At 42.3% G+C, this 13572-nt stretch overlaps 1 protein-coding gene across 5 annotated transcripts in view; it reads right to left on the reverse strand.

Moving 5' to 3' along the window:
- The window catches only part of LOC122556390 (uncharacterized), a 40363-nt gene extending 30930 nt beyond the window's left edge, over window positions 1-9433 (reverse strand). For 4 of the 5 annotated variants that reach the window (XR_015759160.1, XM_087993466.1, XM_043703023.2 and 1 more), the window contains exons 1-2: window positions 9304-9433; window positions 1116-2619 (exon numbers count right to left, since the gene is read on the reverse strand). Coding sequence is in view for 4 of the 5 variants with exons in the window: in XM_087993466.1 (XP_087849592.1) it covers window positions 1116-2604 (1489 nt within the window). In the remaining variant the exon portion in view is untranslated. Of the gene's footprint in view, window positions 1-1115; window positions 2620-6357; window positions 6479-9303 lie in introns of those variants that run through there. The other variant, XM_087993465.1, reaches the window with a different exon arrangement.
- Between the last annotated feature and the right edge of the window lie 4139 nt (window positions 9434-13572).

The raw sequence follows: 13572 nt of genomic DNA on the forward strand, positions 1-13572 counted from the left end.
CCCAGAAGCATAGCATTCCAACCAGAACTCTATCAACAAACACATCAAATTGGACCATCTACCACCCTCTGAACAAAAGAACAGGAAATTACATCACCAGCCCAAGGAAACCTAAACACAAACAGAAAGCAGGACGTAACACCAGTGCTTCACCGGAGCTCACTGATAATGTTATTTAGTATGGTGATGAAAACGCCTAAAAACAAACCTTCCAGCTCAAGGAGCAAACTTACATCCAGAACCTTAACCTGAGCTTCAAATCTTCTCAAAACCCGCTATAAATTAACCATGCATATAGTTCATCCAACTGCAGTGAAGTGAAACCAGCTGGCTCAGACTCAAATAAATAACAAACTGCCACAGAAGTGCAAGAGGAAGTATGAAACATTGATGCTACTGATACATGTCAGGGACCAGAAATCAACACCCAATCCACCCCAGGCATATGCGCTGTGCCACTAACGGTTGTACACCCAACCATACCTGGTCACATCACACTTGCTGTTTCTGCATGCATTTCTGATTTCCATATGCCACTGTAATTTATCACACCACTCAGCACTCCAATCATTGATTTGACCCACCCCCCCCCCCACCTCACCACTGGCCACCCTGCTCCCTCATTTGTGATGAACAGAAAACCATAACAGAATGGGGCAGCATAGATTTGGGAGTGATGCAATCAAATGCTGTGGGTGGGACAGTGTGAATATCCATGAACCCAGATGTACATTAAATTAGCTGAAAACATGCAAAATTGAATTCTTTTATTTATCCTATTCTTTGATGCAAGCTATTTCCAGCAGTCCCATTGTCAGTGACGTCAGACACTGTGACTGTATGGGCACTGAGTGCATCCTTGAAGTTGCAATGGCAACAAATACATCCATCTAAAAAGTACCAAAGGTCCATCACATAAAATAAAGGTGGTTTGGGGAGCACTTTACTTTTACAGTGACATTCTCATTGGCTCAAGGCCTCTGCAAATTGGACTAATACAGTACAACAACTTGGGTCACTCACTGATTAAACTTCATTGACCTGTTGTTTTAAAAAACGTGTAGTATAATTTTAGTAAGAAATTGAAATAGATTTTCTTAAACGAGTAACTGTACCATGAATACAGGATATTAACTGTTCGCTGGCAATAGAGGAGGTCTGAGATTCATTCTCCTTTCCCTTTTCAGCTTCACTTCTAGGTAATGGTTCAGTCCTCACCGATTCGTGCTCCTTAGTGGATCTATAATAAATGTGATCTAATAGCTGTGGCTGAAGCACAGGACATGGCTCACCACTTTGCAAACAAACTGACTGGCCAGATTCATTTAGAGAAGTGTTTGTACATCTGTATGATACAGGACTTGAATCCATTACTACATTGATGACCTGCATCTCCCCGTCACAGACTGGGGTTTTGTTCTGAAGTCTCCCCTGTGAGACAATAAACGTCTCGGGTGCCCCATCAATTTTAGGCCATTTATCTGCACCCACAAGCTGACTGGCACAAGATGCATCAGATTCAAGAGGGCTTGAGGGAGGGAACAATGTTTCTGAGTTTTCATCAACTGCCTGATTATTACTGTCAATAAGTTTTTCACTAGATTGAATAAAATGAGATGCAGTCTCCTGCATTTGCGAAATGTCCATCCTTTCATCAAGAGGTGTAACTGAAACTTCACAGCAACTAGTCAGGCAAGAATTCTTGTCTTGCTTCATTGTCTCTGATATACTGCTATTCTGATCTGATGCAAACTCCAAATTTTGGCTAGAATCTTTGTCTATGGGAGGGGACAGAGAAGACGTATCACATGCCATTTTATTCATACATTGGCCAGTCTTCTTCGGATTTGAAGTCTGCACCAAGTTTAGCCTCTCTTGCTTTTGACAGGTATATTTTTTCCGCCTGTTTTGACTATTAAATATTCTATAATGGAAGCTAAAGAGAGAAGGTTTTCTGTATAGCAGACAGATTTTGTGACCTTTCAACTGACGCTTTGTCTTGCGAGGTAAACTGTTCAACACAGAATCTTTGTTCCCTTGGAAGTCTATTCTTTTATAACCATTTAATAGTTTTTGATTTATAATCTTGTCGTGAAGTCCACTGTTGTTCTTCCGTAGAGATTTGAGACAAGTAACATTTGAAGTTGCAGTTAGTTTTCTTGAGATTGCTTTACAATATAAAATGGTTGATTTACAGTCAGTATCTGAGGCAACAGCACTGCTGTTCCGAACTTCACTGACTTCACGTCCCTTACACTCTCTTTCTGCTTGGGGTACCAAGGTTGGTGTACATGCTCCCTCAGTTGGGGTGTCATTGACTCTTGAGGTCAACAACGTAGTTTCTTTCCATGTTGCCTTCAAACATTTGGTGTTTTTCACAGATCTGCACTGTTGACAATCCAAAAGGGCCTTCCTTAGTGCAGACTTGGCCCGTTTTTTCCTGATTGACAGCCACAGACGCTGCTTCTGTTGATAATAAAACTGTCTTTGGGAGCACAACGAGCCATCGAAATGTTTCCATTTGCTGTGATGGGATCTCAATTGCTCTCTAAAGGTTGCCCTTAAGAATCTTTTACTGCATTTGCCATTGCTGAGCTCCTTCATAGTCTGACAGTTTTGCTGTGAAAAAAAAAATAAAAATAAAAATGCTTAAAAACACATACATAATAAATTCTTAAATATTACATCAGTCTGAATATCTGGTTTGAAATAGAAAGTTGGTACAATGACTTTTTAAAATCATAACCCTCAGCTGGAATTCAGCATAAACCAAAGAGTGAAGGCCTCATCTCATTTTTAAATTGGCTTCTTGGATCTTATAGAAGTACCTCACATTAAGAACTGCAACCCAAATCTTAGTAACAAAGGCCCCATAGCACAATTTGTTTAAGATAAACTTGATACATTAGCTATATAGTTCACAAAGTCATTAATCTGAGTGACTGAAAACTTCATCTACTTTTCTGTGGTCTGTTTACTGAGCTCAGTCTAAGATTTCAAGAGTGAGTTGAGAGAGTTAACCATGTCCCAATATCATTTGTCCCAAATCCCATCCTACCTACACTGCTCATCAATTATGCCTAAATATTGTTCATCCCAGAGTCCAGTGATACAATCTGTTTCAGTCAATCTTTAAAAGTGGCAGAAAATGGCCTGAGTCTTATAAACATTAATTTTTCTTCAATTTCTAATTGGAAAGCTTTTCTTTCTGAAACCAACCTGTTCAGAGATGTTATTATACACTTCTGGAGCAGGTGGAGCTTGTACCCAGCCTCCTAGCTCAGGGCATAGGGACATTACCACTATGCCACAAGAACCCTGGAAAGCTTGTCGTGATCTTTTACCTGTTCAAGGGGCTCACCACTTCTTTAAATAAATGGAAGGGCTATTATAGGAAGAACTCTATGAAACCATTGCAGGAAGTGGGCTAACAATGGTTGATTACAGTTCTGCAAAAATTTCACCAGAGGTAAACTCTGTTCAATGAACAAAAAAGTTTGCATTTTTATACCATTTTTCATTTTCTCAATATCTCAAAGTGCTTCACAGCATTTGCTGTGCAGTCACTGTTGTGATTAATGAAATTAAACAAACAATTTGCACACAGTCAAGTTCCACAATCTGTTTTACCACTGTTTGGTAAGGGATAATTATTGGCTTAGGATCTTTAACGTCCACCTGAAAGGGCAAATGAAAGCACAGTTTAACACCTGGTTGGAATGTGTGGACGCTTAGTAGTGGGATTTGAAGTCTGCCTTTCAAGTATCCAGTGTCAGTTCCAGCAACAGTCAGTAGTAACATAACGTTCTCTGCATTCTTGTCTGACTTGAGAAGTGCTATCATCTACTGTACCAGTTCATTTTTCTCTAACACATTTCCTAGGTAAGGTTACTACTATTGCCAAATGGCAGTTTTGTGTTGAAGGACTGCACTCATTAGCAAATAGATAGCGAATACAACTTTATTTCAAAAGGGATTCATATCTGGCAATCATTGATGACTTTCAAACAGTCATGTTGGATAGTTTTTCAACACACATTCCAGAGTCAGAAGATTAACAGTCCACAGACTTCATTATAACCTTTCTCCAATTTCAAAAGCAGATATTGCACATATCATTTGTTTTTGTTAGTTACAGGAAGCGAATCAAGCACCCCCTGACAAAAGAACAGCTACAGGAAGCTGCGCACCGCTGGCTTTTAGATATAATGATTGAGTGGACATCCTCCTGTGCAGTAGGTTCTTTGATAGGATGAAATCTTGTCTAACCCCCAAGTTGAAATAATGTAAGAGTGGCCAGATAGATATTGAATAAAAGAACTTTGCAAAAAGATGTTACATAATGTGAATAACTGAGAAACTAGCTTCTAGAATTTCATTTTTCACTAAACCATAATTATTCTCAAATTCAGATACAGTCAGTTCTTCCATAATGCAATGGTTTGCATTCTTGTGCAACCCTGCATTATTCAAAGTTTGGGAGAAGATTTGTAGCTCGGGTGCTCGTTGTTGTGGTTCTGTTCACCGAGTTGGGAATTTGTGTTGCAGACGTTTCGTCTCCTGTCTAGGTGACATCCTCAGTGCTTGGGAGCCTCCTGTGAAGCGCTTCTGTGTTGTTTCCTCCGGTATTTGTAGTGGTTTGAATCTGCCGCTTCCGGTTGTCAGTTCCAGTGTCCGTTGCAGTGGTCGGTATATTGGTCCAGATCGATGTGCTTATTGATTGAATCTGTGGATGAATGCCATGCCTCTAGGAATTCCCTGGCTGTTCTTTGTTTGGCTTGTCCTATAATAGTAGTGTTGTCCCAGTCGAATTCATGTTGCTTGTCATCTGCGTGTGTGGCTACTCAGGATAGCTGGTCGTGTCGTTTCGTGGCTAGTTGGTGTTCATGGATGCGGATCATTAGCTGTCTTCCTGTTTGTCCTATGTAGTGTTTTGTACAGTCCTTGCATGGGATTTTGTATACATCCCATGCAAGGACTGTACAAAACACTACATAGGACAAACTGGAAGACAGCTAACGATCCGCATCCATGAACACCAACTAGCCACGAAACGACACGACCAGCTATCCTGAGTAGCCACACACGCAGATGACAAGCAACATGAATTCGACTGGGACAACACTACTATTATAGGACAAGCCAAACAGAGGACAGCCAGGGAATTCCTAGAGGCATGGCATTAATCCACAGATTCAATCAATAAGCACATCGATCTGGACCAATATACCGACCACTGCAACGGACACTGGAACTGACAACCGGAAGCGGCAGATTCAAACCACTACAAATGCCGGAGGAACGATCACAGAAGTGCTTCACAGGAGGCTCCCAAGCACTGAGGATGTCACCCAGACAGGGTACGAAACGTCTGCAACACAAATTCCCAGCTTGGCGAACAGAACCACAACACCCTGTATTAAAGAAGTGTCAGGCCTTAGAAACAGCACTTTAAAGTGTTGGCAATGTAAGTGTTGCATCAACACACGTTTTAAAAGTTTGTGCTTTAGAAACAGCATCCCCAATTCATCAATTGCATTACAGTGAATTCACGTCGGTGCAGGTTATAGCAAAATTACCTGTACAATGAGACCTCAATACAGTACTTTACTCAGGACACTAATCTCGATTTATTACAGTATGGCTGTTCTTTCATTTGTAAATTAATCAAGCATTTTTTGTTACTGTCTAGCACTGATGCCAAATACTTATTATCGAGTCATAGAGATGTGCAGCACGGAAACAGACCCTTTGTTTCAACTCATCCATGCCGACCAGATATCCGAAATTGATCTAGTTCCATTTGTCAGCACTTGGCCTAAATCCCTCTTAACCTTTCAATTGCAGAATGGTAACATTACTGGACTAGTAATCCAGAGATTCAGGCTGATACTCTGTGGACATAGCTTTAAGTTCCATCATTGTAGCTGCTGGAACTTAAATTAATAAGTCTGAGATTGAAAGCTATCTATTTATGGCAAGCACAAAACTATCTGTCTTAAAAATACATCTGATTCATAATGTCCTTTAGAGAAGAAATCTGCTATCATTACCTGGTCTGACTTATGTATGACTCTGGACTCACAGCAATATGATTGGTTTACTAGTCTTTTCAAAATTATTTCAGGTTGGGCAAGAAATTCTGGTCTCGCCAGCAACACCCACATCCCATTAACTAAAGAAAGGTATTCTGATATTTTAAATATTTTTAAATTCAATATTAGTTTGTGAAATTAATAGTTGTTCGAGACCACTATCTATAACATTTTAAATAGGCTATTTTACTGACAAACAATGCTTACAAAATAATATCCGTGAAAACACTATACCAACAAGTTATCAGATATCCACCCTTACTTGCAAGCAAGAGTAGAAGCTGGTTTATTTTGTAGTGCTGTTCACTAGGATATCCTTTTTCAGTGCATCTAGCCCATGCATCTGGCTCAGATTTTAAACTCTGCTTTGGCTCAGTGACTGGAAGGAAAGCCAGAGCAACAGAGGTTAATTGTGAGCACTGAAACTCTACATTTTTTAAACCAACATCCTGCAAGTTAAAGAACTTTAGATCAAGCAGTGCTGGCACGAGAAATTAAATAGCTCCGGATTTTATTTTAATAAATATACCAGAAACACAAAACAGTAGGTACCTGTAACCAGTATCTAAACCAGCATAATACATTTAATTGGCCTGGAAAACTGGGCATATATTTATAAAATTACAAAAATGAATTTCAGTTTTTTGCCCAAATTTTACCATATCCTCATACTTTGTTGTGGAAACCAGACCTATGATTCAATATTATTAACTCATATTTGAATAATACAGCACAGGACATGGCAATTCAGCCTACACTCTCCACTCATTCTGGACAAGTGGAACATATCAAAACAGAATCTCCTCGGTACACACCAATTCCTACCACCTGTATTATATGGGACTGTCTCTACCTCATATTGTATACCAACCTCATCTTCAGGGCTTTCCATAGACACACCATGAATCCCTATTCTATTTCCAGGCTCTTTATGTTCCTACTATGACCCTCCTCCTTCTATAAGATACTATTTTAAAAAAGACTATGATTTTACCTATCTAATGTTATATTTCTCCTGTCTCCAGGATTCTGGACACACAAACATTATAGCATCCTCCTTTCTTCGGGCTCGTACATTGACTGTACAGCCAGTTCTCTCTTGGGGTTCTCAATACACACTGCAGAGCAATACTACACCCATTTCCTTTCTCTCTTCAACCCTGCACATCTTCCTTTCTCTCTCTGGTTCTCTGTATACACCCTGCACATCCTCCTTTCTCTCTCTGGTTCTCTGTATACACTCTGCACATCCTCCTTTCTCTCTCTGGTTCTCTGTATACACACTGCCCACCCTCCTTTCTCTCTGGTTCTCTTTATACACTCTGCCCATCCTCCTTTCTCTCTGGTTGTCTGTATACACTCTGCCCATCCTCCTTTCTCTCTCTGGTTCTCTGTATACACTCAGCCCATCCTCCTTTCTCTCTCTGGTTCTCTGTATACACTCTGCCCATCCTCCTTTCTCTCTCTGGTTCTCTGTATACACTCTACCCATCCTCATTTCTCTCTCTGGTTCTCTGCATACACACTGCCCATCCTCCTTTCTCTCTCTGGTTCTCTGTATACACTCTGCTCATCCTCCTTTCTCTCTCTGGTTCTCTGTATACACTCTGCCCCATCCTCCTTTCTCTCTGGTTCTCTGTATACACTCTGCTCATCCTCCTTTCACTCTGGTTCTCTGTATACACTCTGCTCATCCTCCTTTCTCTCTCTGGTTCTCTGTATACACTCTGCCCCATCCTCCTTTCTCTCTGGTTCTCTGTATACACTCTGCTCATCCTCCTTTCACTCTGGTTCTCTGTATACACTCTGCTCATCCTCCTTTCTCTCTCTGGTTCTCTGTATACACTCTGCCCATCCTCCTTTCTCTCTGGTTCTCTGTATACACTCTGCCCATCCTCCTTTCTCTCTGGTTCTCTGTATACACTCTGCTCATCCTCCTTTCTCTCTGGTTCTCTGTATACACTCTGCCCATCCTCCTTTCTCTCTGGTTCTCTGTATACACTCTGCTCATCCTCCTTTCTCTCTCTGGTTCTCTGTATACACTCTGCCCATCCTCCTTTCTCTCTCTGGTTCTCTGTATACACTCTGCCCATCCTCCTTTCTCTCTCTGGTTCTCTGTATACACTCTGCCCATCCTCCTTTCTCTCTCTGGTTCTCTGTATACACTCTGCCCATCCTCCTTTCTCTCTCTGGTTCTCTGTATACACTCTGCCCATCCTCCTTTCTCTCTCTGGTTCTCTGTATACACTCTGCACATCCTCCTTTCTCTCTGGTTCTCTGTATACACTCTGCACATCCTCCTTTCTCTCTCTGGTTCTCTGTATTCACTCTGCCCATCCTCCTTTCTCTCTCTGGTTCTCTGTATACACTCTGCCCATCCTCCTTTCTCTCTCTGGTTCTCTGTATACACTCTGCCCATCCTCCTTTCTCTCTCTGGTTCTCTGTATTCACTCTGCCCATCCTCCTTTCTCTCTCTGGTTCTCTGTATACACTCTGCTCATCCTCCTTTCTCTCTCTGGTTCTCTGTATACACTCTGCCCATCCTCCTTTCTCTCTCTGGTTCTCTGTATACACTCTGCCCATCCTCCTTTCTCTCTCTGGTTCTCTGTATACACTCTGCACATCCTCCTTTCTCTCTGGTTCTCTGTATACACTCTGCACATCCTCCTTTCTCTCTCTGGTTCTCTGTATTCACTCTGCCCATCCTCCTTTCTCTCTCTGGTTCTCTGTATACACTCTGCCCATCCTCCTTTCTCTCTCTGGTTCTCTGTATACACTCTGCCCATCCTCCTTTCTCTCTCTGGTTCTCTGTATTCACTCTGCCCATCCTCCTTTCTCTCTCTGGTTCTCTGTATACACTCTGCTCATCCTCCTTTCTCTCTCTGGTTCTCTGTATACACTCTGCCCATCCTCCTTTCTCTCTGGTTCTCTGTATACACTCTGCCCATCCTCCTTTCTCTCTGGTTCTCTGTATTCACTCTGCCCATCCTCCTTTCTCTCTCTGGTTCTCTGTATACACTCTGCCCATCCTCCTTTCTCTCTCTGGGGTTCCGCTCTGTGGCCAGTTCTCTGTCTCCCTCCCACCCCATTCTCCAGGGGTCTACTTGTGGATCCTGTCGCCGCAGGCCAGCTCCCAGTCGCCGGGCAGCAGACAAGGCTCTGGGGCCACTTGCCACACAAGGCCCCTTCTCCCGGCCACGGCCGTTACCTGAGTACAGCTACTAGCGCTGCTGCCTCCTCCGCCGGCGGGACCCCGGGGCCGCCGCCATGTGCCCCACCGCCCTGCAGCCCCTCGGCCCCCGGCGCGCGCGCACGTGTCCACGCCCCGCCCCCTCGGCGCGCCATTCATGCGTCATCCACACAAACAACGAACCACTGGCTGGAAGCATGATGGTCCAGGCTTCGGCGCCGGTGAATGCGCCCCCTGCAGCACCGGCTGGTAACAGTAAGCACAGGCTGTGCAAGCTCAAAGGAAATGGAGCTGCACACTGTCAGTGGACTGCTAGTGCATCTCAAACAATAAACAAGAAAGGACATTATGTGCACTATCCTGAGATATGTGGAGGACAGTTGCAATTCTAGTGTAAATGTTGTAAGCTTAAAATATGGTTCTTCATCAGCATGTAACATCACTTATGTTCCTTAGCTCCCCAAATGTATCTTTCTTTCTTTCACCACTCCTTTCTGGTGTGTTCTTTAAACATAACAGAAGGTGCAAGTGTCACAGAATTTTAAAGACCAGATGTAGGCTATTTTGGACAAGTAGTTTATATCTGTACCTGTGTTCCATACTAGTCTCTTCCTATATTGCCCTCCATGTACCACCTTGCATTTGGAAATTATTTCTATCAAAATTTGCAACTTGCAATCAGAGGTTACCAATTCAAGCACTGGCTCTGCACTAAACCTAGAGGTATATTCTTCAAAAGATAAAACTTATCATTACAGATTTTAGATACCATCTGTAAATTAGGCTGTAATATCTAAAATGCTATCCTCTTGTGATCTGTTATTGAGGTGTTGTAAAACAGATAGTCCCTATTAAACATTTACAAGAACAAGGATATTACATTGCAACTATGATTCATTCTCTCAAAACAACTCTAGATTCTATGTTCATAGCTTTCAAGGTCAAGTTAATTAATTGTCTTGAATGCATGCTTCTGAACATTTTCCAACACTAATAATTGCAGGAATTTCTCAGGGTAGGCCCAACCATCTTCAGGTTCATTACTGACCTTCCCACCATTATGAAATCGGAAGTGGGGATGTTTGCTGTACTATTGATGATTGTACCATTGGTGAATCATTAGATATTGAAGCAGTGCATGTTGAAATGCAAACAGACCCAGTCTTGGGCTGATAAATGGCAAGCAACATTAGACCATAAAACATAGGAGCAGAATTAGGCCATTTGACCCTTCAAGTCTGCTCTGCCATTCAATCGTGGCTGATATATTTCTCAACCCATTCTCCTGTCTTCCATCAGCATTTCCATTACTGATCTTCCCATTATCAACACCTTGGGGGTTAATCATTGACCAGAACTGTAGCTACATGAGCACGTCAGAGGCTAAAAATTATTTTTTTTTGTAATAATTCAGGGGATTTGGGCTTCTCTGGCTGGACCAGTATTTATTGCCCATTCATAATTACCTTTGAAAAGGTGAGGGTGAGCTGTTTTCTTAAACAGCTGCTGTCCGTTTGATACTGGTACATCCAAAGTTCTGTTAGGAAGGGAATTCCATACTTCTGACCCACTGACTATGAAGGAATAGTAATGAAGTTTCAACTCAGGATGGTGAGTGCCCCAGAGGGGAACTTGCAGGTGGGAGTGTTCCATTTATCTGCTGCCCTTGTTTACCTAGAAGGCGGGAGTTGTGGATTTGGAAAGTCCTGCCTGAGGAACATTGGTGAATGTTTACAGTGCACTCTGTAGTTGGTACACACTACTGTTACTATGCATTGATGGTGGAGGGAATGAAAGGTTGAAATGCTAATCAAGTGGGCTACTTTGTCCTGGATGATGTTAAATGTTTGAGTGTTGTTGGAGCTGCCCTCACCCATGCATGTTGGTATACTCCTGACTTAGCTCTAATAGATGTTGGATGGTTTTGGGGAGGTGGGAGGTGAGTTACCTGTTAGAGGATTCCTAGCCTGTGACCTGCTGCAAATATAACTTTCTCTCTCTCCAGTACCTGTCCACCATCTACAGGGATGATTGCCACCCATCCACTACCATCAACATTTACTCCCTTCACCACCAATGCACAGTGGCAGCATATGTACTATCCATAAGGTTCACTGGAGTAACTCAGCAAGGCATCTTTGAAAATATATTCCAAACTTGTGACCTCTATCGCCAAAAAGGAACAATGGAACTCCCTGCAAGTTCCTCTCCAAGTAACACTTATTCCTGACATAGAACTATATCGCTGTTCCTTCACTGTTACTGGGTCAAAATCCTGTAACTCCCATCCTAACAACACTGTGGGTCTCCCTATAACCCAAAGACTGCAGTGTTCACTTCCTCCTTCTCTGGGGCAAACAAGGACGGACAATAAATGCAGGCCTAGTCAGTGATGCTCACGTCTTGCGCATGAACAAAAAAAAATTGCTATCATCAATCCTAGCTGCGCCTTTGACATGCTCCCATAGTATTTTTGTTTGAACTTGTACATGTAGTTACAATGACAGTCGATCAAGCAGATGATGATGTAAAGTAACAATATATGTACAAATGTGAGTTTCTGTTTCCAACAATTTGCCAGCCATGCCACCTAATTGCCCTCAGAAGTTGTTCTTTTTTGTTTCCTTGTTTTCCCTAGATCATTGAGGCTGAGGGTTGACCTGGTAGAAAGGTATAAAATTATGAGAGGAATGGATCAGGTGGATAGTCGGCATCTTTTTCTCAGACTAGAAATGTCAAATACCAGGAGATTGGATTTAAGGTGAGAGGGAGAAATTTTAAAGGAAATGTGCAACGCAAATTATTTTACAGAGAGTGTTGGTGTCTGGAACATGCTGTCAGGGGAGATGGTAGAAACAGATATGATAGCAATGTTTAAGAGGCATTTGGACAGACATGTGAACAGGGAGGGAATAGGAGGATACAGAATGTGTGTAGTCAGATGGGATTAGTTTAGAATGGCATTATGGTCAGCACAGACATGTTGCTATTCCATCCTGTCCTATCCCATCCTGTTTTATGTTCTGTGTTTTAATACTGTTTACTATCCAATATGACTTTTGAAGCCATGACCCAATTGCTCCTTCTGTGTTTTCAATTCCTGTATTTCACCGTTATTCAGTCCTTTACTGGAGTGCACTGCAGAAACTCACTCAGTGTGAATGTCCCAGGTCTTTCTCACCAGAACTAGATTTGTATTTAAAGTGGAGAAGCAACCTAACAAGAGAACTACTTAACATAGAACACAACATTACAGCGCCGTACAGGCCCTTCGGTCCTCGATGTTGAGGCAACCTGTGAAACCAATCTGAAGCGCATCTAACCTACACTATTCCATTATCATCCATATATTTATCCAATGGACATTTAAATTCCCTTAAAGTTGGTGAGTATACTACTGTTGAAGGCAGAGTGTTCCACGCCCTTACTATTCTCTGAGTAAAGAACCTACCTCTGACATCTGTCCTATATCTATCACCCCTCAATTTAAAGCTATGTTCCCTTGAGCTAGCCGTCACCATCAGAAGAAAAAGGCTCTCACTGTCCAGCCTATCTAATCCTCTGATCATCTCGTATGTCTCTATTAAGTCACCTCTCAACCTTCTTCTCTCTAACGAAACAGCTTCAAATCCCTCAGCTTTACCTCATAAGATCTTCCCTCCATACCAGGCAACATCCTGGGAAATCTCCTCTGCACCCTTTCAAATGCTTCCATATCCTTAGTATAATGCAGTGACCAGAACTGTACACAATAAGACCATAAGACAGAGGAAGTAAGGCCATTCAGTCCATTGAGTCCACTCTGCCACTTAATCATGACTGATGGGCATTTCAACTCTACTTACCTGAACTCTCCCTTAGCCCTTAATTCCTTGCGAGATCAAGAAATTATCAATCTCTGCCTTGAAGACATTTAACATCCCAGCCTCCACTGCGTTCCGTGGTAATGAATTTCACAGGCCCACCACTCTCTGGCTGAAGAAATGTCACTTCATTTCCGTTCTAAATTTACCCCCTCTAAGGCCTAGTCTCCCCACCTAACGGAAACAACTTCTCAGCGTCCACCTTTTCTAAGCATGCATTATCTTGTAAGGTTCTATTAGATCTCCCCTCAACCTTCTAAACTCTAATGAATACAATCCCATGATCCTCAGCCATTCATTGTATGTTAGGCCTACCATTCCAGGACTCATCCATGTGAATCTCCGCTGGACACGCTCCAGTGCCAGTATGTCCTTCCTGACGTGTGGGGCCCAAAGTTGGACACAGTATTCTAAATGGGGCCTA

Source organism: Chiloscyllium plagiosum, unplaced genomic scaffold, assembly GCF_037043375.1.
Source record: "Chiloscyllium plagiosum isolate Xiang-an unplaced genomic scaffold, Cpla_swu_hap1 HiC_scaffold_13, whole genome shotgun sequence".
Classification (NCBI taxonomy): domain Eukaryota; kingdom Metazoa; phylum Chordata; class Chondrichthyes; order Orectolobiformes; family Hemiscylliidae; genus Chiloscyllium; species Chiloscyllium plagiosum.